Source organism: Dendropsophus ebraccatus, chromosome 7, assembly GCF_027789765.1.
Source record: "Dendropsophus ebraccatus isolate aDenEbr1 chromosome 7, aDenEbr1.pat, whole genome shotgun sequence".
NCBI lineage: Eukaryota > Metazoa > Chordata > Amphibia > Anura > Hylidae > Dendropsophus > Dendropsophus ebraccatus.
The window spans coordinates 75,396,386-75,417,504 of record NC_091460.1 but is presented as its reverse complement, the minus strand read 5'-3'; the positions used below and the strand labels follow the sequence as shown (position 1 = coordinate 75,417,504).

The 21,119-nt window shown below is 43.2% G+C and overlaps 1 protein-coding gene across 5 annotated transcripts in view; it reads left to right on the top strand.

Annotated features, from left to right (window-relative positions):
* The window catches only part of WDR17 (WD repeat domain 17), a 77,167-nt gene that overhangs the window by 50,187 nt on the left and 5,861 nt on the right, over window positions 1–21,119 (top strand). For 3 of the 5 annotated variants that reach the window (XM_069976586.1, XM_069976585.1, XM_069976590.1), the window contains exons 13-24: window positions 355–519; window positions 2,464–2,666; window positions 5,618–5,767; window positions 5,861–5,991; window positions 6,600–6,725; window positions 9,134–9,289; window positions 9,795–9,859; window positions 13,587–13,719; window positions 14,047–14,135; window positions 14,267–14,366; window positions 14,606–14,745; window positions 17,575–17,686. In XM_069976586.1, the coding sequence (XP_069832687.1) occupies window positions 355–519; window positions 2,464–2,666; window positions 5,618–5,767; window positions 5,861–5,991; window positions 6,600–6,725; window positions 9,134–9,289; window positions 9,795–9,859; window positions 13,587–13,719; window positions 14,047–14,135; window positions 14,267–14,366; window positions 14,606–14,745; window positions 17,575–17,686 (1,570 nt within the window). The remainder of the gene's footprint in view (window positions 1–354; window positions 520–2,463; window positions 2,667–5,617; window positions 5,768–5,860; window positions 5,992–6,599; window positions 6,726–9,133; window positions 9,290–9,794; window positions 9,860–13,586; window positions 13,720–14,046; window positions 14,136–14,266; window positions 14,367–14,605; window positions 14,746–17,574; window positions 17,687–21,119) is intronic. The other 2 variants (XM_069976587.1, XM_069976588.1) reach the window with 2 other exon arrangements.

The following is a 21,119-nucleotide window of genomic DNA, read 5'->3' as shown; positions in this document are numbered from 1 at the left end:
GCTTTTAGGAAACACATGATTTTATAACTTTACAAACAGTCATCAGCTAATAGACATATAATTTGCCTTAGCCCCTGTCATACTCCCTCTTCATACTGGTTATACCTCTAGCTATACAGCCCAGCATTTCCCTACTACCTGGTTGCACTAGTAACTCATTTTAAGGCTGTCAGAAATCACTACCCCTAAATCCTTCTCTTCTGAAGTCTTTGCTAACGCCCCAAGTGCATTGGTTTACAAGTGGAAACATTGAACCTGCCAATAAGCATGTAAATATGTGTTAGGAACTAGGGAAGCAGGGGCAATATCCAGGTTATTTTTATTTTTTTACTTTCCTCTTTATTTTTCTATTAGAGACATGATTGCAACTGGCTGTGAAGACAAAAACGTCAGAGTGTATTACTTAGCCACCAGCTCTGATCAGCCCTTAAAGGTTTTCACAGGACATACTGCCAAGGTGTTCCATGTACGGTGGTCTCCTCTTAGAGAAGGAATATTATGCAGTGGCTCAGATGATGGGTAAGTTGGACACTAACAATTTAATGACATAGAGCTGTGCTAAGCACCAAAATTCAAACAGAGTACATGGGACCCATGTTCTTGTGATTGTGATGGTCTCAGCAGTGAGGTGGGCAGCCCTGAGATACTTTTCTGTGGATGGGTAAGGGCTGTTTTACAAGGCCCAACTATCACTGCAATCAAAGACCGATCAACGAGATCAGCACTTGTTTGCAGAGCCTTTACAGGGCTCAATCAGTTGTGCAGCTAGGCCACATGAACAATTGCTGGACCATTTCACTTCATGAACTATCATGAACCTATTAACTTCATGATAATCCCCCGCACATTCCCCTTTCCACAGAAAAATGTGTGGGCGACTACCGATGATACAAAAGATGCGATCAGCTGATGAACAGGAGTTCTTATTTGTTGGCTGATTGTTTTCCCCTTTTACATTATCCTCCATAAGAGTCCTTGCCTGCTTATAATCTGCCCAAGTCAAAAGACCATATTATCTGGTTTTTATAGGAAAACCCCTTACTGGCACCCACACACTTTCTGGCCTACAAAAAATGCCAGGAATGCTTTTTTTTTATCCATTTGCGTTTTTTCTGACTTTTTTGACACAAATCTTTTTTTGTGGTTTAGGTGTTTTTGTGTGCACCAACGTGGCTGAACTTCCTTTTTCTCTGCCTTCACATCACATAGTTGCTGGTCCAAAAGGGTACAAAAATGACAGAAAAAATATGCCATACAAACAGAAATGGCTTTTTTTGAGATGACCAAAAAATTTTCGGCGTTTTGGAAAAACTGCCACAAAGCCTCAAAAACGCCAGAGAGGAGAGAAAAATGCTGCCCCCGAAAAATGCCATGTGTATAAGGCTGGATTCACACTGCATTTTTGCATTCTGGCTAGAGTATCCATTTTTAAATTATAACTTTTACATACACAAACCTGGTCAACCACTTTTTTGTGTACGCTAAACAAAACAAAAAAATGGATCAATTTTGATCCCTTTTTTATAATGTAAGTCAATGGCGAAACTGATCCAAAGAGATGGCATATAGTTGCATTCATTTTTCATCCATTTTGCATCCATTGTTATCATTAAATGTATACGTTAAGCGGACTGCACAAAGTGTGTGTAAACCCAGTGTAAACCTAGCCTTAGGCAGATCATAAACTTCCTTTGACTTTCAGCTTACATCTGTCCACTGGCAACAAACATTTGGCTTTGGCCGTCTAGGCATGATAGAAATTGTAATTTTACAACCACTGGAGGGTCACAAGTTTGTCATCTGTGCCATAGACATTACAATTTCATTAAAGTGGTTGCAGTACATATGTACACAAGGCTCTCAGCTCTCTGCTACTTGAACTTTAGCCAGCTAATGCATATATTCACAGACATGTAAATGAAACAAACAACATATAGCCACCTCTCCACATAGAGGTCCTTAAGAAGTTCCTAATAGTAACTCTTGCCTTTCCCTAAGTACCGTACATGTGAAGACACCATCAGAACTGATGTGATTTAGCATATCAAGTGCTGCTACAAGTAACTTCTTAAAGGCTTTTTAGTCTATATGCTGTGTCTTGCACTTATGTGTATATAAATACATGCATTGACTGGATAAAGTTTAAGTAGCAGAGAGCTGAGTGTTTTGTGATCATTTGTGTAACTTGTGATGAGAGGGGAGGGAGACAACCCTGGGCACATGGATGTACCAGCTAGACCACCCCTATCTATTTTTCATACCAGAGTGACATTCTTTCTAGAGGCCACAGAAGAAGAAGACATCTGAGATAAATGTTTTTAGATGTTTTTATGCATAATATTTTAATGAAGGATAAAGAGAATATGACGTGTTAAATCTAATAGTATAAGGACAAAAATGAGCAATGCTCCTTTCTATAGAATACAAATATTTGTGGTCCTTACAATATAATATTGCTTACAGAACTGTAAGGATCTGGGACTACACACAAGATGCTTGTATAAATGTTCTCAGTGGCCACACTGCCCCAGTCCGGGGATTGATGTGGAATACAGAAATACCGTATCTTCTGATATCTGGAAGTTGGGATTATACTATACGAGTATGGGACACCAGGGACGGAACTTGTTTGGATACTGTGTACGATCATGGGGCAGATGTATATGGTATGTTGACTCCATTATTGTTAGTGCTGTACCTGCGTCATAGTTAAAATGCTATTTATTTTCTTTACCATTTAAAGTCTTTTAAAAGTTCTAGTTAAATAAGTAACATGAACCTCACAAAGAAAATAATTTATACAGTATATTCCATTCATTTGATGGTAACACTGTGACAGATTAAACATACATAATGGAATTGGTGGTCAGATTCTAGAAGCAAAAGGGGGTCCCAGCTAACTATTGTTTGAAACTACCTTGAAAGATAAGGGGGAACTCCCACCTTCTGGAAAAAAAAGTTTCAGTCTATAGAGGTGAAAAGCCTTCCGTACAGTGAGATATATGAATCTGGTGAACAGTCACCTCAAGATCTGGTCGCAGTAAAAAATACTGGGGGGCTTCACAACAGGCTTAGACAAGCTCTCAGAATAAAATAACAGTAAAGGGGTTGTCCATTGTGCAGCTATTGAACATTATGCCCCCATGCAATGATCAGGGAGACTTACTTCCGAGACGTGGATTGGCCAGAGGTGAGCACTGGAGAACAGAGAGCTTCAGTCATCTTCTGCTTCCTGGACAGACCTTTTAATGCTTATTTTCCCTTCATCCATCTTCACCCTTGGTTAAAGGAGAAGTCCGGCAAATTTTTTTATTAAAGTTTGGTATTGCCGCCCAAAAGTTATACAAATTACCAATATACACTTATAAACAATATATATTACGGGAAATGCACATAAAGTGCTTTTTTCCCTGCACTTACTACTGCATCAAGGCTTCACTTCCTGAATAAAATGGTGATGTCACGACCCGATTCCCAGAGCTGTGTGAGCTGTGGCTGCTGGAGAGGATGATAGCAGGGGGATGCTTAGTGTCCCTCCAGTGCCCTGTGTCCCTCAGTGTCCCCCTGCCATCATCCTCTCCAGCAGCCACAGCCCGCACAGCTCTAGGAGTCGGGTTGTGACATCACCATTTTTATCCAGGAAGTAAAGCCTTGATGCAGTAGTAAGGGCAGAGAAAAAAAAGCACGTTATAAGCATTTCCCATAATAAGTGTATATTAGTGATTTGTATAACTTTTGGGGGGCAATACAATACTTTAGTAAAAAATTTTGGCGGACTTCTCCTTTAAACGTGATGGACATGTGACTTTTCTCAAATTTACAAAACTGTTTAGGTGCTTAGGGTGTGAGGGGTAAATAAAGGAGGAGTAAATGGGGAAAAAAAAATATATAAATATATACACACCTGTCGTCAATTCCCTGATGGTGCTGTTCTGATGGTGCCATCTCCACTGATTGGTGCTTCCTGTTCTCCATCCTAACAGATGGGAAGTGCCCATTTAGCCACTCAATAGCTGCAAAGTTGACCTGAGTAGGTGTTTCCTGAGTATTAGGGTGGAGAACATGAAGCAACAAGCAGCAGGGATGGCACCATCAGGGGAACAGAAGCAGGGGAGTACGTTTTTTTTTTTATTTACTTTGATGTGAACACTGGAAAGCACTGCTGCTCATTGCCTTCTGTCAGTTTTGCTCAGCAGCAACATGGTTGGTATCTTTCGCAGCAGCCGCACTGTGGTTCCTGGCCGTGGCTGCTCCTCTGTCCCCCGCATCCTCCCTTGGGTGGTCTGGCCGGCTCTGGCTTCCCCCAGGCGACTCCTCCTCTCCTCTCAGCTGGCGCGCACGTTGGCTCTGCTTAAATTTAAAGGGACAGTATGTCCCTGATTGGCATTGTGCACCAAACACCTCCCTATAAATTCTAGCTCTTTCCTGACCCTAGTGTTGGAGCCTCTGCATGCTTCCCATAGTGTGTGGTCCCAGCTCACCTTGTTTCCTGCCTGTGTTTCCTGCCCGTTGGTTCCAGCTACCTGTCTGCTGTCCCAGTTCCTGCCAAGAATCCTGCTGAGCCCCAGCCTACCTTTCTCTACTGCATCTCGCCCACCGCTACTAGCAGCTAAGCCAGGGGTAGCAACCTGGGGGTCCCCTGCCGCAGCAAGTCCATCTCGCATTGAGGCAGGTCCTGGTGAAGACCAGCGGCCCTTATACTCTGCTCCCTGGTGCGGCTTACGTCATTGCTAGTGGTGGTACAGCGGATCCACGACTCCAGTCTTTACTATTGGTACATTATAGTCAATTAAGAAGGGACAATATGGCTGCTCATGGTAATTACCAATGTCTTTCTAAGTTTAAAAAAAAGCAACATGCACTTACCTCCCCGGCTCCAGCCTTGGGGTACTCTGTCTTCTGCGCCACTCCCTGGCTACTTCTAGATCTGAGTGGGATCTGAGATGTGATGTGTCAGGCCCACGTATCCAGTCAGTGACAGAGGTGGGACCCTGCTACGGCTGCTGAATGGCTGGGCGGACTTGGCATCACATTCCAAGTTCCCTTTCTAGACAAGAAAGTGGCTGGGGACTGAATGGAGGACAGCGGACCCCAGACTGGAGCCGGGGGGTAAGTGCATGTTGTTCACCCACCTCCCCAGCAATTTTGAAGAAAAGTCTGTGTACGGACTTCTCCTTTAAGGCCCTCTTACATAGGCCAATAACTGCTTACAAGTGTTCCTCAGAGTTCAGCAGACAAGTGAGCAAATGCCTGCTTATTGGCTGATTTCATATTTTGTGCGGTGGTAAAATGTATCACTATTGACCGCACATATCTCTGTGTAAACAGAAGAAGCAATGCATTTAAATGGCTGCACGGACGATACAGATTTTATGTGCAGCCAGGTTTATTCTGCCTTAAAAAGGCCCTGCAATCGGGCATTTATATCACTGATCGGTGCTTGTTTGCGACTATACTCCACTAAACATATTTCCATGTAAAAGGACCCTTACAACTGGTGGGATTCTATCAGATCCTACCAGAATGACTTACTGGAAGTCTGGTTTGAGTCAGGGCTATGATAGTTGATAGATTGAAATATGTTCTATGTTTAACCCCTGATGCTTATATTACTCAGGTCTGACATGCCATCCCAATCGACCGTTCACTATGGCGTCTTGTTCACGGGATTCCACTGTGAGGCTATGGTCTTTAACACCATTGATCTCACCCCTTCAAATAAATATCCTGGCAGACCGGCCTTGGGAAGAAATAATAGGTAACACTGGTATGTGATCATCCAAATTATGACTACTGGAGGAAATATACCTGAAGAATGGTGTATTTGTCAGTGTGATATGTTACTTTTGTCATTTGGTAGACCGTGCCATGGAGCCCGGTGCCCCGCCATTACTATGCGGGAAAGTATCTCGTGATATTAAACAAGAAGTGGACAAATTGACTGGTAATCTGAGGAGCAAGAAGCTAAGGTGGTTTTCAGAATGTCTATCTGTAAGTGCCTTTTTATTACAATTATAATAGAAACATAATTCATGTAATTCAAGGGGTTCATGAGATTACTAAAAACACGTATATATAGCAGGATTGTCCATTGGTCATGTCTGCTATTGCATTCCCTTTAATGAGGCTAAACTTCAGCACTGTACTCAGCCCATGGACTGGAAAATAGCAGTGTGTTTTACCTCTTGTACAACCCCTTAGAATTTTATCAGAGTGTAACAGGACATGACAAGACTACAACATACTAGAGAACAGCTACTGTAGTTTATTTTGCAGATATACATTTGTTGGGTCCCATGGATATGTTTGGCAAATCTGCCTAAACCTGCTAAGAATCACCATAAAAGTATGGTGCATGGTCCTGGGCATTAAACCTACAGTAAATGTATAGTTCAGGTAGAAAGCTTGTGCAGGTGGACTAACCCTAAAGAGAAAAGTACTCTGCGCAAAAATCGGTGTCTCTTCTGTGGTGTACGCCAAGGTGCATCTCGATAAATGTGCTGCATAGTATCTTGCAAAGGGACCTCTGCTATCAATGTCCACCTCTGCCAGTATTATTAGCAGTAACCATTTTCTCTGCTTATTCCTGTCTCCTTCAGCCTCCAGGTGGTAGTAAGAATTTATGGGATTTAGTTGCTGTGTTAAAAGGTCAAGATGATAGTTTACTTCCTCAAAACTACTGCAAAGGAATTATGCATATGAAGCATCTAGTTAGGTTCAAAACGGTAAGTGACTGTATTTATAGTATATTATGTATAGTTCTTTAGAAAATATTTCTTAAACATGTAGTGTTTGTGTAGAGTTAAACAGTTCAGTGACTGTAGCATTGTGCCTATTGTTCCCAATGTTCAGTCTCTCAGTAAACTGTATTACTTTGTATGACTATATATAACAGATAACGCTATGCACTTATGGCATGGTTGTTATTATCACTTAATGGCCTATAAGACTAAGTATGTCTTTTGGTGTTCTCCTCAAGGAGAAATTTTACTCCTTCAGTCCCACATCGAAGGTCCCTCCACTAGCCATTTGGCATTTTACTCTGTACTGACAAGGGCCAAGAACCCTGAAACAGCTGTCTACAGATGAAAAGATCTTTCTTCTGGGAGAAGAGATTCTGGCTTGAGTCATGTTTGAAGGCTTTTTTAGGGGCCAATCTTCAAGGACACTAGATCTAATAGGTGGCAGTAGATAGTAAGCCCCACCCCCCCAGGAGAGCTACTTTGCATATTTTTTTCCCAGTGGAGCAGGCATGGTCCATAAGACTCCACATAACCTTTGCCTCTTTCCTCAAGAAGAATCCCAGTAGACACCCCAACACATTTCTCCATCCGGCCTATATTGTGCTAAGACCTTTTTGAATTTGCAAGGTACATAAAGAATTACCTAGGAAATTAAAAAATATATATCCAGTGCACTAAACTTGGAAGCGTTTAGCAGCCCCTTCATTTTAATACAATTGTGTCCCCATTCTCAGACTCGGTGGGGGTCCTGGCAGTTGGACTCCCAACAATTAATTTGTTACAAGTTGATATGGGAATACCCTTTCAAGAAAAAAAAGGGTTAATATACAGTACATTGTTTAAAGTGACACTGTCACCCCCTTTGTGCATTCTGACATCTCTACACAGGTGTAAAGGGTAAATTTAGCGTTTTTCATACCTTATTTCATATCATACGTCATGGTGTTTGTTCAAGTAAAAAGTGTCCTTTTATCAACTGCAGATTGTATTAAGTGGGCGGGGCCTCGCGGTATTAACGCCACTTAGCCTCGTCCACAACGGCACCATTGGCCCCGCCCCTTGATGCCCATTGGTTGGCCGACGTAAAGCAGGTGGGGTCTAGACCTTTCAGCCAGCCTGTCCCAATGGCCGTCGAGGGGGCGGGACCAACTGTGGTGTTGTGGGCGGGGCTAAGTGTCGCTAATACTGCAATGCCCCGCCCCCTTAACACAATCTGCAGTTGATAAAAGATGACTTTTTACTTGAACAAGCACCATGTAGTATGATATGAAATAAGGTATGAAAAACGCTAAATTTACCCTTTACACCAGTGTAGAGAAGACAGAATGCAAAAAGGAGGTGACAGTGTCACTTTAAGGGGTATAGAAAGCATCATAATAAATTGGTGTAGGTAAGAAGGTAGTCTTTAGCACATTCACTGTATCTTGTATTTTATATTATGTTTATATATTTTTTTATATGAGTTGGAAGAGCATGTTTTTTAGTGCGATGAGTTACTGTAGTAAAAGAAATAACTTGGGCCTAGAGCTATATTTACCGAGTCTCCTGCCACTGTATATGACACTTAAGAATTCCTTGTAAGTGTTACTGTCGCACATCATTTCTGTCACTTTTCCTGCAAAAAAAAAAAAATTAGCTTGGCCACATGTGCCATGATGTAATACACCAAATGCTGCATTTACATTATACATATGTCCCAGTACATTCATTAGGTTAAAGGGGTAGTGCGGCGTTTAAAGATTATTCACTTAATAACACAGTTATGCTCAGCCAATCGCGGCTGAGCAGCTGATGGCGCGGCAGAGGGGGGCAGGCATGAGGGACAGCTGGAGTGTGCTGGCCGGCCTCCCGAAGATGACGTTGTTCAACCCAAGATGTCGACAGTAATCTGTTGAGTATACTGCACCACACTTCCGGGGGTGGGGGGACACAGGGAAGGGGGCCATTCACTTACATAACACACGTTACAAAGTTGTATAACTTTGTAATGTGTGTTATTTAGTGAATAATTTTTAAACGCCACATTACCCCTTTAAAGCGAATATACCATCAGTACATTTGCTTTAAGTTTTGCACATGGATAGAATGGCACTGGCGCAGGTGCCACAGTCCTTTATTTAAACAGCGCACATCGCTGTTCTATTCCCAGGCACTGGCCGGGGGTGAGGCATCGGAGGCAGGCCGCCCCGTCCCCAGTGGGTGGAAACCCCCACCCCTTTATGACAGGGCTCCATTCTATCCATGTGCAAACCTTAAAGCAAATGTACTGATGGTACATTTGCTTTAAATTCAATAAGTACAGCAGCCCTGTCTTTTTTACCTGATGTACTAGAAAAACGTAGTGCAGGCATATGTCAGTAAACATAGGACATGTGTTTATTTCCTGACAGTCTAAAGCTCAAGAGTTAACAACAGTGAAGATGTCCAAGTTTGGTGGTGGCATAGGTGCACCAAGTAAAGAAGAAAGGCTGAAGGAAGCTGCTGAGATCCACTTGAGACTAGGACAAATCCAAAGATACTGTGAGCTTTTAGTGGAACTTGGAGAGGTATTTATTACTTACAAATCACTTTGTATGAATGAGAATTAGACTCCTATTATACATAGTACACTGACCTCATGCCCTTCTACTTAGATCACCATCATATCCTGTATCCTGTATCTGTTTATCTGTAATAAAACAGTATAATAAGTCCCTAGTATAAACACTTCCTTATACTGTATACCGTAGGCCCACCAGAAGAAATGGTATTTCCCAGGCAGTGCACATAGATATATAATAAGGGCCATGTATCAAGTGCTATATAATGATAAAATAAAATAATATAAAAAATAAATACAGTAAATAACATCCGAATGACTGTAAATTCTATGAAGCTAAGTATGGACATGTACTGGACTTACATGATTTTCTTTCTTTCTGTTGAAGGGTATAGATATTGTACCATCTATACCACTGATACTTTACTGAGATTGTATTTTGTATCTATAAATAGTAGTAAATGGAGTTTAACTAACTGTGCTAATGATATCTTGTGTCACTTCATTCATAGTGGGATAAGGCGCTATCAGTGGCCCCCGGTGTTTCTATGAAATACTGGAAAAAGTTAATGCAAAGGTGAGTAAAACTCCAAAGTATGATATCCTCATATACATACCAAAAAATGAGACTTTGGCTTTAGTGTCGCAAGACTGATACATTCATTGCTATAGACAAAAGTTGTGGTTTCTCATTTTGGACAGATGTTTAATGTTAGAAAATTGTGCAACACCTTTATCCCTATCCTTAGAATAGTCTCTTATAGCAACAGCTGACAAATCCAACCATTATAATGTTACAGTAAACCATGGATGCAGTTGATCAGACAGCGGTCAGGGCAGGCGGAGTTCAGCCAGCATGCCAGGAGGAGTACAGGAATAGTCTTTTTTAGTAGAAAATGTTCAGTAATTTAAAGCAGGCAGCAGACCAAAAGAATTGTGCAGCATACTAGCCAGGTCTAGAAAAGAGAACAAACATCAGAAGAATTCCATCAGATAGCAAATACTAAAGTCTGAGAATAGCAGATCTATAGGTCTATAAGAATCCAGGAGTCAGCACGTGTGTACGTGGGATGCCCAGCTAGAAGAAGAAGAACCCAGCAAGGAGAGCAGCTTTGTCAGGAATCAGAAGCTGCAGTGGTGGGGTTTAATACCAGAAGAGAACTGAGCTGTGACTTTTCACAGCTATTCACAGCTCTGTACAAGTTAGTTACATTATGGAAGGTGCAGGCCTTGAAAAATAGGGGATCAGTCATCCACAGTACAGAAACATCACCTAATTAAATGTAGTAAAAAAATACAAAAAACATTAAAGTGGTAGAAAGAAAAAAACTAAAAGTAAGATACATTAAAATAACAGATACATGGAGAATAGAGGGGTGTAAAAGGGGGTATGTCTTGAAGTGAGGAGGAGGCCACAGTACAAGGAAGAGATCCAGTCAAACCTGAAGCCGACATACAGACCTCAAGGCTGATGTTACCACTTCTCAGATTGATGTGACAGTGCTAATTGCTGCCAGGGCCGTTTCTAGCTTTTCTGCTGCCTGAGGCAAAAAAATTAAATGGCGCCCCCCCCCCCCCCCCCCCCCCCATCAATCCATCAATTGTGTACTATTAGTAAATTAATTATTTTCTCATTGTGTATTATGATGGTCTGCAGAACCTCATGATACACCCCATCTGCTGCAGAACATCATAATACACCTCAGCTGCTGCAGAACCTCATACTACAGCCCAATCTGCTGCAGGACCTCATACTACACCCCATCTGCTGCAGAACCTCATACTACACCTCAGCTGCTGCAGAACCTCATACTATACCTCAGCTGCTGCAGAACCTCATACTACACCCCATCTGCTGCAGAACCTCACACTACACCTCAGCTGCTGCAGAACCTCATCATACACACCTCAGCTGCTGCAGAACCTCATACTACACCTCAGCTGCTGCAGAGCATCATACTACAGCCCGATCTGCTGCAGAACCTCATACTACACCTCAGCTGTTGCAGGACCTCACACTACACCTCATCTGCTGCAGAATCTCACACTACACCTCAGCTGCTGCAGAAACTCATCATACACACCTCAGCTGCTGCAGAACCTCATACTACACCCCATCTGCTGCAGAACCTCATACACCTCAGCTGCTGCAGAACCTCATCATACACACCTCAGCTGCTGCAGAACCTCATACTACACCCTATCTGCTGCAGAACCTCACACTACACCTCAGCTGCTGCAGAACCTCATCATACACACCTCAGCTGCTGCAGAACCTCATCATACACACCTCAGCTGCTGCAGAACCTCATCATACACCTCATCTTCTCAGGTGATGTATAGCAGCACAAGTGGATATACATGTACACTAGGGGCCACTTCCAGCACTATGCCCCAGTGTACATATACAGTATATATCACATGTGCTGCTATATACCACCACCCCCATCACTATGCCCCAGTCTGTACATATACAGTATATATCACATGTGCTGCTATATACCACCACCCCCAGCACTATGCCCCAGTCTGTACATATACAGTATATATCACATGTGCTGCTATATACCACCACCTCCAGCACTATGCCCCAGTGTACATATACAGTATATCACATGTGCTGCTATATACCACCACCTCCAGCACTATGCCCCAGTGTAAATATACAGTATATATCACATGTGCTGCTATATACCACCACCTCCAGCACTATGCCCCAGTCTGTACATATACAGTATATCACATGTGCTGCTATATACCACCACCTCCAGCACTATGCCCCAGTGTACATATACAGTATATATCACATGTGCTGCTATATACCACCACCTCCAGCACTATGCCCCAGTGTACATATACAGTATATATCACATGTGCTGCTATATACCACCACCTCCAGCACTATGCCCCAGTCTGTACACTATAGTAATGAAGGGGCTGGAGTCCAGCACAGGCAGGAGGAGGGGGAGCACACACTGACAGGATACAACTTGCTGGAGGAGCCGAGTCTTGTGTTTGCTGCTATTATCAGTCTGTTGTCACAAAGACGGATTATGTGCTTTCTTCAGTGTGCACACTCTCCTATAAGCACACTGCACTGCCTGTAGCTCACACATCCACACAGAGCACCACACAGTTGTAATCCCAGAGCTACAGACCTGGCACATGGCTCCCTCCTGGGTCTGAGACCTGCTCCCCCACCCCCAATTGTCGGGACCCCCCTCCAGACCCTCCCCCTTCCCCCTTACAAACAATCACGACCCTCAGCCACCAGCCTCCCCCCTTTCCTTCGTTGTTATACTCACTAGTACTGGGGAGGAGGAGGAGGGATCAGCATGTGGAGCCGCTGTGGCCGTCCTTTCATGCTCCTACCCAATCCTAAGGAAGACTGCCAGGTGACGTCACACATCATAGAGACGAAGCCCGGCAATTCCTGGGGAGGGCGGCAGGGGGCGGCCAGGCACTCAGCACTGATAGGGGTCGGGACTGCTGTCATTTTAGTGAAGTTAAACTCCACTAAAATGACAGTGGCAGAGAAGATTGTGCCGCCCCCTGAAGGAACACAGGAGCTGCCGCCTGAGGCAGAAGCCTCAGTCTGCCTCATGGCAGAAACGGGCCTGATTGCTGCAGTGCTGCCCTCCCATCAGTAACTTGCATGTAGGACTAGTAAAAAATGTAATTTCCGATATCTTGCAGCAACTAGTGGAGCCTATATGGTGGATACGCTGTACTAAATCAGTCACTTGCATGTAGGACTATGAATAATGTAATCTCTGTTATCTTGCTACAACTAGTGGAGCCTATATGGTGGATATGCTGTACTAAATCAGTCCCTTGCATGTAGGACTATGAATAATCTAATCTCTAATATCTTGCAACAACTAGTGGAGCCTATATGGTGGATACGCTGTACTAAATCAGTCACTTGCATGTAGGGCTATGAATAATCTAATCTCTAATATCTTGTAGTAGCTAGTGGAGCCTATATGGTGTATACGCTGTACTAAATCAGTCCCTTGCATGTAGGACTATGAATAATGTAATCTCTGATACCTTGTAGTAGCTAGTGGAGCCTATATGGTGGATACGCTGTACTAAATCAGTCACTTGCATGTAGGACTATGAATAATGTAATTTCCGATATCTTGCAGCAACTAGTGGAGCCTATATGGTGGATATGCTGTACTAAATCCGTCATTTGCATGTAGGACTATGAATAATGTAATCTCTGATACCTTGTAGCAGCTAGTGGAGCCTATATGGTGGATACGCTGTAATAAACGATTAACTGTGCTTCATTATAGAAGAGCAAGTCAGCTTATTGAGGAAGAAAATGATGATGTGATTCCATACTGTATAGCCACTGGGGATGTGAAAAAACTTGTCAATTTCTTTACTTCCAGAGGACAACTTAAGGAGGCTTTGCTTGTGGCACAGGTATTAAAAGCTTTCTTATAACTGGAGTCATTTTTCCAGCGTAATAACTCTCATAAATATTGTAGGTTCCGCCGCAGTCATACGGTCTACTACATGACACATAAGGGACTGCACTCATTCCCTTTCATATCTCACAATTAGGTTTTATCTTTTTGGAAATAGTGAATGGTTATTATAACCCCAGTTGGCATGAAGTTACCGGTTGTAAAACAAGGAGGCCTATATACTGTTACTGTAGTGAGTCCTTTTGTTTAGTGTCAGTCCCTTATTGTAGTTCCATGTTCACTGTATAATTTTTTTCCTAATAACTGGGTCCTTTATATCTAGGCAGCTTGTGAAGGGAATATACAGAGCAATCACGTTTCTGTCACTACTGCATCTCCAAATGATGGCAACAACATAGAAGACTATAATGAGTAAGTCATGAACTGAGCAACTGAGATAAAACATTCTAGAATTCATTACAGAGGGCGCTTCTTGGCAAATGAAGTTCCTGGGGAATATATTGGCTTACGGTTTTTCTGTATTGTCCTTGTTGTCTTTGCAGGCTTCTCCATCGAGTCAGTACTGAGCTGGCGGAGTGGTATTTCCAGGATGGTCGCGCTGTGCTTGCAGCTTGCTGTCATTTAGCGGTAGATAACATTGAAGTAAGTTTCCATCTTGTAGTTATGATCCAATAAAAGAAAATTAAATTAATTTTTTTTCAAGAATGTTGCATGGCCTCCCAAATAATAAATTATGTATAGCTGGTTAACCTGGAAGGGGGTGTATTTACTTACATTACGATGAGTTTACTTCCAGAAATATTTAAATATGTTATTATATGCAACCTAAAGCATGATAAGAAATTCAAGTAAGTTTAATATCTTTTTTTGCTTTATTTAAGCTAGCCATGGCCAACCTCATCCGTGGAAATGAGTTGGAACTTGCAGTATGTGTGGGAACAGTTATTGGAGAGGGTGCAGCACAAGCAACTCAGTATGCACTAGAGCTCCTTGCAAGAAAATGCATGACTGTAACCACGTGGTAAGTAGCATAGACTGACTGTGACTAGAGGCAAGTAGCAACATGCGTATATTATAATAACAATAGCTTTATGTGGCTTAGTGACGGTCATATACCAAACTGCTCCACATAGGGCTAGGAATGCAAGACAAAATATATCACCCCCATGTCCTACACACTGCCACAAAGCTACTGGGTTTGGCCTGAATAGCACTGTGGATCTTGAGCGACTTGACTATTGTGCAGCAACGGCTTCACAGATATTATTAGCAATGTCTGTGCTGCCCTTGCCTTTATTGTAAAATAGTCTATACATACCTGTTCATTCTCCCGCGTATCTTCCTGGCTTCTGTCCGCTTCCTAAAGCCACCAGGAGAACTGCAGAGCCAGTCTCTAAAGTTAAAGGCCGCTTAGCCAATCACTGGCCGCGTCGCTGTTCCGTCTCAGCCAGTGATTGGCTGAACACCCTGTAATTTCAGAGACCGGCTCTGAATTTCCAGTGGCAGCTGCGGGCAGAAGCCAGGAAGATAGTGGAGAGCAGGCAGAAGCACCAGGGAGTGTAGACAGATATGTATAAAATTTATTATTTTCTTTACATATTCCACAGTCGTCAGACATGCATCTCTATTACACGTAGTGATGTGCAGCCGGTGGCTGATGATTTTTAGGCAGGACCAGAAGACACAATTTGCCGATGATTGTTGTCATCAGCTAATCGTTGGCTTTATTACACAGAGCAATAATCGGCAGATTCTGTGTGATAAGGCACTAACTCTTTCTGCTCTCTTTATCGATTTCATACCTGTCTTTTCCCTGCTAAGTTCCCTCTGGTCACTTTACAGTTAACTTTGTTTTGCTTTGGTGAATGACATCTGATTTCTCCATTTACCCTTGCTGTTTCTGTTTCCGTGTTTGGTCCAGTCACGTCCTGGATCAGACCGCTGACCTCCTATAAAGCTTCTCTTGTGTCTCAACCCTTTGCTGGCTAGTAAGTCTAGTTCCCACAAGGTCGGCGTTCCTTGTATGTATCCTGTGTTGGTTTTCTGGCCAATCCAACCCCCTCATCTGTCTCCTGACTACCCTGGTTTTCTGCCTGCCCTGACCTTTAGGCTTTGTGTCTCGACTATCCTCTTGGACTCTGATTTGGTACCTCTGATGTCCCCTAGTCGTAATTTTGGGTTTTTTTTACCCTTCATTTTTGTGTGTTTGTGTCTTGTCTGCGTTTAATGTACCATGTATAGGGACTGTCGCCAAGTTGTCCACAGCAGGGAGGAACAGTGAGAAAGGATAACTGCAGGGTCCACAGTCTGTCTCTTCCCTGACTGAGTGGTACCACTAGTTTATGACAAAAAGCACCTCTTTAGTTCTCACTTCAGCATAGTTGGTAATCTTCAAAACTGTGAAGGGCTATGTTTAGCCACAGTGTTCTTTTCCATGTGTGAGAAAGTGTGATTTATCACTTACACATAGCAGTTTTTTTATTCTGGGATTTAGGTGATGTTGTTGCTTTTTGTTTTAATTCTCAGTTGTTGTGTTTTGCACAGATGAGCCGAGAGCAGAGTTAAAGGAGAATTCCGGGCAGGGACATTTTTTTTTAAAGTGCCTTGGAGGTGGAGGATGGCCAAATCTGCAGATTTTAGTTGAACTGGAGGACCACATACTGTGTACGGGGTCTTCCTCGTAAGATGATATTGAGTGAAAAGGACAGCTTGGCATGCTAAATATTAATAGCTAATCCCTTTGTTTTCCCTAGAGATGTCTGATGTAATTTACTCCCCCACAGCCTTTTGAATTCACATGTATTCTTGCCGAGTGTGCATGTGTATGAAGGGGTCAAAAGGAATAGTTGTAGGTCAAATGATGTGTTCATCTGACAGCATATGAAGATAGCTAATTCAGCTATACAGCTCTGTCCTGTAGGGCCAATGTCACTCATTTGTAACAGTAGTAGTGATAAAAAGTTCTTCTTTAATTTAATAAAGTTGTGAATACATCTTACAATGCCTTATAAAATTATATCTTTCCTTCAGCTTTCCATCTCCAGGATACAGGTATACACATTGTCACTTATACTACATCCACTAATAAACCATAGTGTATACTGTAGTATAGATGGGGCCAGCCCCTTGTATCATTCATATTGGAGCCTGGTATCACTAATCTCCATGTAACACATATTCACATCACACTTTGGCCTTGTTCTGTCCGGTCTGTACAGATGTTTCACCTAGTTGTCATCACATTGAATAAACATATCTCACCTTATAATTTCTTGCAAGCATTTCACTTTCTGTTGGTAACAAAGATGCTGTTAAACAGACAACAATGTCTCCATGATCATGCAGAACACTTCATAACAACTTCTCTCGATGCCATGTTTCATGCCTTGCACATTGGTCTCTAACTCTATTGACAGCATGCAACATTTCTACTTAGAAAAACACAGGCCACAATGCATTTATACATATATATGTATATTCCTATATATATATATATATATATATATATATATTATTTTTTTACAACACGTCAGTGTCAGGCAGATCTAAGTGTATAAATGCTTACATGATGTACATGATACTGTATATAGATCTGTCTACAAAAAATAGGGCTACTAATAGGATAATAGTAGTAGGATAATAATATGTATCTTGATATTCACACATTTTATAATCTATAAATTATACAGTTACCACATAACGACATCTTTTTTTGCAGTATATAAAGTGCATACATGTGGTGTATATATGTGTCTGTGGCCTGTCTTCTATATATAGCTGTGGCGAGGAGCGTGCAGATTGTGATCCCTGCTGATAAACCATATGTGAGCAGAATTTATCTTTTTCCCAGGGACTTGGCAACAGATCTACTCAGAATGATACCTGACAATGATCTCTTCTTAGTCAAGCTGTGCGCGTTTTACCCAGGATGCACTGCAGAGATTAATGACCTACATAGCAAAGTATGTTCCAGAATTGTCTGTTTTACTGATATTATGAGCGTGGAAGCTGTATTCCTGATGATACAGAGCCATAAAATGAGGCTGAGGTTCTGTTATACGAAGGGGCCAGTATCTATATATCCTCATCTACCTGATAATTCAAGAGGAAATCTATTAAAGATCTATATAGCAAAACAATTAAATATATGATTAGAGGGCTTGCAAAATGTTGAGCAATCATATGTACACATGCTGAGTATCTATAACTATTAAAAGTCTATAGCGCCTATCCAGTGCAGCTGGAAGGAGATTGTGAAATGCATGTCCAGCAATATCTATAGACTGGTCGGGGTCTGACATGCCAAACGTTCCTCTAAATGACAGGGACACTAAGGCTATGTTCAGACGTCTTATCGGAACGCCAGGCCGGGTCAAGGAACGGCCGGTCTCTGCCAAGATCATCTTGGCCGATACTGCAGTACCAGCCGGATGATCTTTATGGCCTCAAGTGTTTTGATGCGGGCGCATCAGCGCGCGCCCGCATCAGAACTCCCCATAGAGCACAATGAAGCAAGCGGCCGGAGCCACTCGCTTCATTGTGTGAACTGACAGGGTTTCCTACGGCCGCAATTCACTGAATTGCGGCTGCCGAAAACTGACATGTCAGTTCTTCGCGGCCCGGCATGGGATCCCGACTGGAGCGTATACGAGGTGTATACGCTCCGGCCGGTATCCCATAGAACAAGATGCAATGTTCCACACTGCATTAAGTACGGCAGCTGTTGTATACGCTCCGGTCGGGATCCCTTAGAACAAGAGGCAATGTTCCACACTGCATTAAGTACAGCAGCTGTTGTATACGCTCCGGTCGGGATCCCTTAGAACAAGAGGCAATGTTCCACACTGCATTAAGTACAGCAGCTGTTGTATACGCTCCGGTTGGGATCCCATAGAACAAGAGGCAATGTTCCACACTGCATTAAGTACGGCAGCTGTTGTATACGCTCCGGTCAGGATCCCATAGAACAAGAGGCAATGTTCCACACTGCATTAAAGGGGTTGTCCGGCGATAAAAAATTATTCACAGAATAACACACATTACAAAGTTATACAACTTTGTAATGTATGTTATGTCTGTGAATGGCCCCCTTCCCCGTGTTTCCCCCCACCCACGCTAGACCCGGAAGTGTGGTGCATTATACTCACCGCATGTCGTGTCGTCCACGGTCTCCGATCGTCAGCAGTGACGTCTTCTTCGGGAGCTTGGCGGATCTTCCCGAGTGCCGGCCGCCCTCTGCAGCGTCATCCGAAGCTCAGCCGCGATTGGCTGAGCATAACTGTGCTCAGCTAATCGCGGCTGAGCGGCTGATGACGCGGCCACGTCATCAGCTGCTCAGCCGCGATTGGCTGAGCACAGTTATGCTCAGCCAATCGCGGCTGAGCTTCGGATGACGCTGCAGAGGGCGGCCGGCACTCGGGAAGATCCGCCAAGCTCCCGAAGAAGACGTCACTGCTGAGGATCGGAGACCGTGGTCGGCACGTGACAGGTAATGTATAGCGCACCACACTTCCGGGTACACGGGTGGGGGTGGTGGGACACGGGGAAGGGGGCCATTCACAGACATAACATACATTACAAAGTTGTATAACTTTGTAATGTGTGTTATTCTGTGAATAATTTTTTATCGCCGGACAACCCCTTTAAGTACGGCAGCTGTTGTATACGCTCCGGTCGAGATCCCATGCCGGGCCGCAAAGAACTGACATGTCAGTTTTCTGCAGCCGCAATTCAGTGAATTGCGGCCGTAGAAAACCCTGTCAGTTCACACACGCTCGCTTCATTGTGCGCTATGGGGAGTTCTGATGCGGGCGTGCACGGATGCGCCCGCATCAGAACACTACGGCCATAAGGATCATCCGGCCAGTACTGCAGTACCGGCCGGGATGATCTTAGCAGAGACCAGCCGGGTCATGGAACGGCCAGTCCGATAAGACGTGTGAACATAGCCTTAGGGTACATTTACACAGAAAGATTATTTGACAGATTATTTGACAGATTATCTACCAAAGAAGCCAAAGCCAGGAACAGCCTATAAAAAGAGAACAGGTAATAAAGGAAAACCTTCCTGGCTTTGGCTTTAAATATTTGGCAGATAATTTGTCAGATAATCTTTCTGTGTAAATGAACCCTAAACTGGGCATATAACTTAATCACCATTAGGCTATGTTCACACAACGTTTAACAGCGTCCGTTGCATAGCAACGGACGCTGTTAGACAGCCAGCCGTCGGGCTGCACTCAGCCCGTTCCTGCAGCCAATACCTCCGTATCGGCTGCAGGCACGTTCTTTTTTCACAACTGATTTGCGGGCACCGTCGGGTGTGCCCACAAATCAATTAGCCATTTACTCCAATGCAATGTGCGGCCGCGCTGCACATTGCGTTGTGTGAACAGATGATGTTTCTGGACGCTGTTCAGTGAACGGCGTCCGGAAATAATTGACAGGCAAATTATTCTAACGTCCGTTCTAAAGATTGGGCGTTAGAATATTGATGTGAGAACACAGTGGGCAGCATTGCATTGACTTCAATGCAATGCTGCCCCTGCAGTAAAGAACGGACATGAGGCGATTGCAATCAGCGTCCGTTCTTTACTTTAAAAAAACGTTGTGTGAACATAGCCAAAAGGCCATTATCTATCACCCCCACCAACATGGATATCCATCTGCACAGCATAGGATACTAGTTTATCTAAGAAGGAAGATCAAAAGATGCCAGACATGAAAGCAGCTTATTTCCAGGCAGAGATCAAATATACCCATTCCTAATTTTCCCTGTTGTGAGATTCCGCATGCATAACGCTGTGTTCACACCTTGCTTTCTAAGCTGTAATTTTATGCCCCAAAAAGCAGCTGTTTTTTTTGTGTGTGTCCCTATGACTTTTAAAAACTTTTGCTTTGGCCAAAAGTTTTCATCAGTTGGTGTTCAGATCCCCGACAATCATTAGTTATATCACTAGAGCTGGGGAAAAGCGATTGACTCAGCAGAAAAGGCTAGGGGGTGAAGCCCCTCTTTTTAGCTTTATCTTTAGCCATTGCTAAGCTGTAGCAGATACCCAAAATATGTGCCAAATTACAGCCAAAAACAGCCATATTTTGAGGTGTAAGTGGACCAAAAGAGAGGCTTGACATTTAATTTTACAGCCGTACAAATTACAGCCATAAAATAAATGTGTTTCAACAAAAAGCCATTTACATCAGCCCAAAATACAGTGTGGGAGCATGGCCTCATCTCTTCTATATAGGGGACTAGTGTAGTCCTTCCAGGAAGCTTTCCAACAGATACTCTGTATAACTACTGCAGCCAGCAGGACTGTCCGACAGCAACCAGTCTCACTCAGATCACTGAGGTCTATAGCTCAAGTGGAATTAGACCTTGAATAAAGGCTCTAAGTT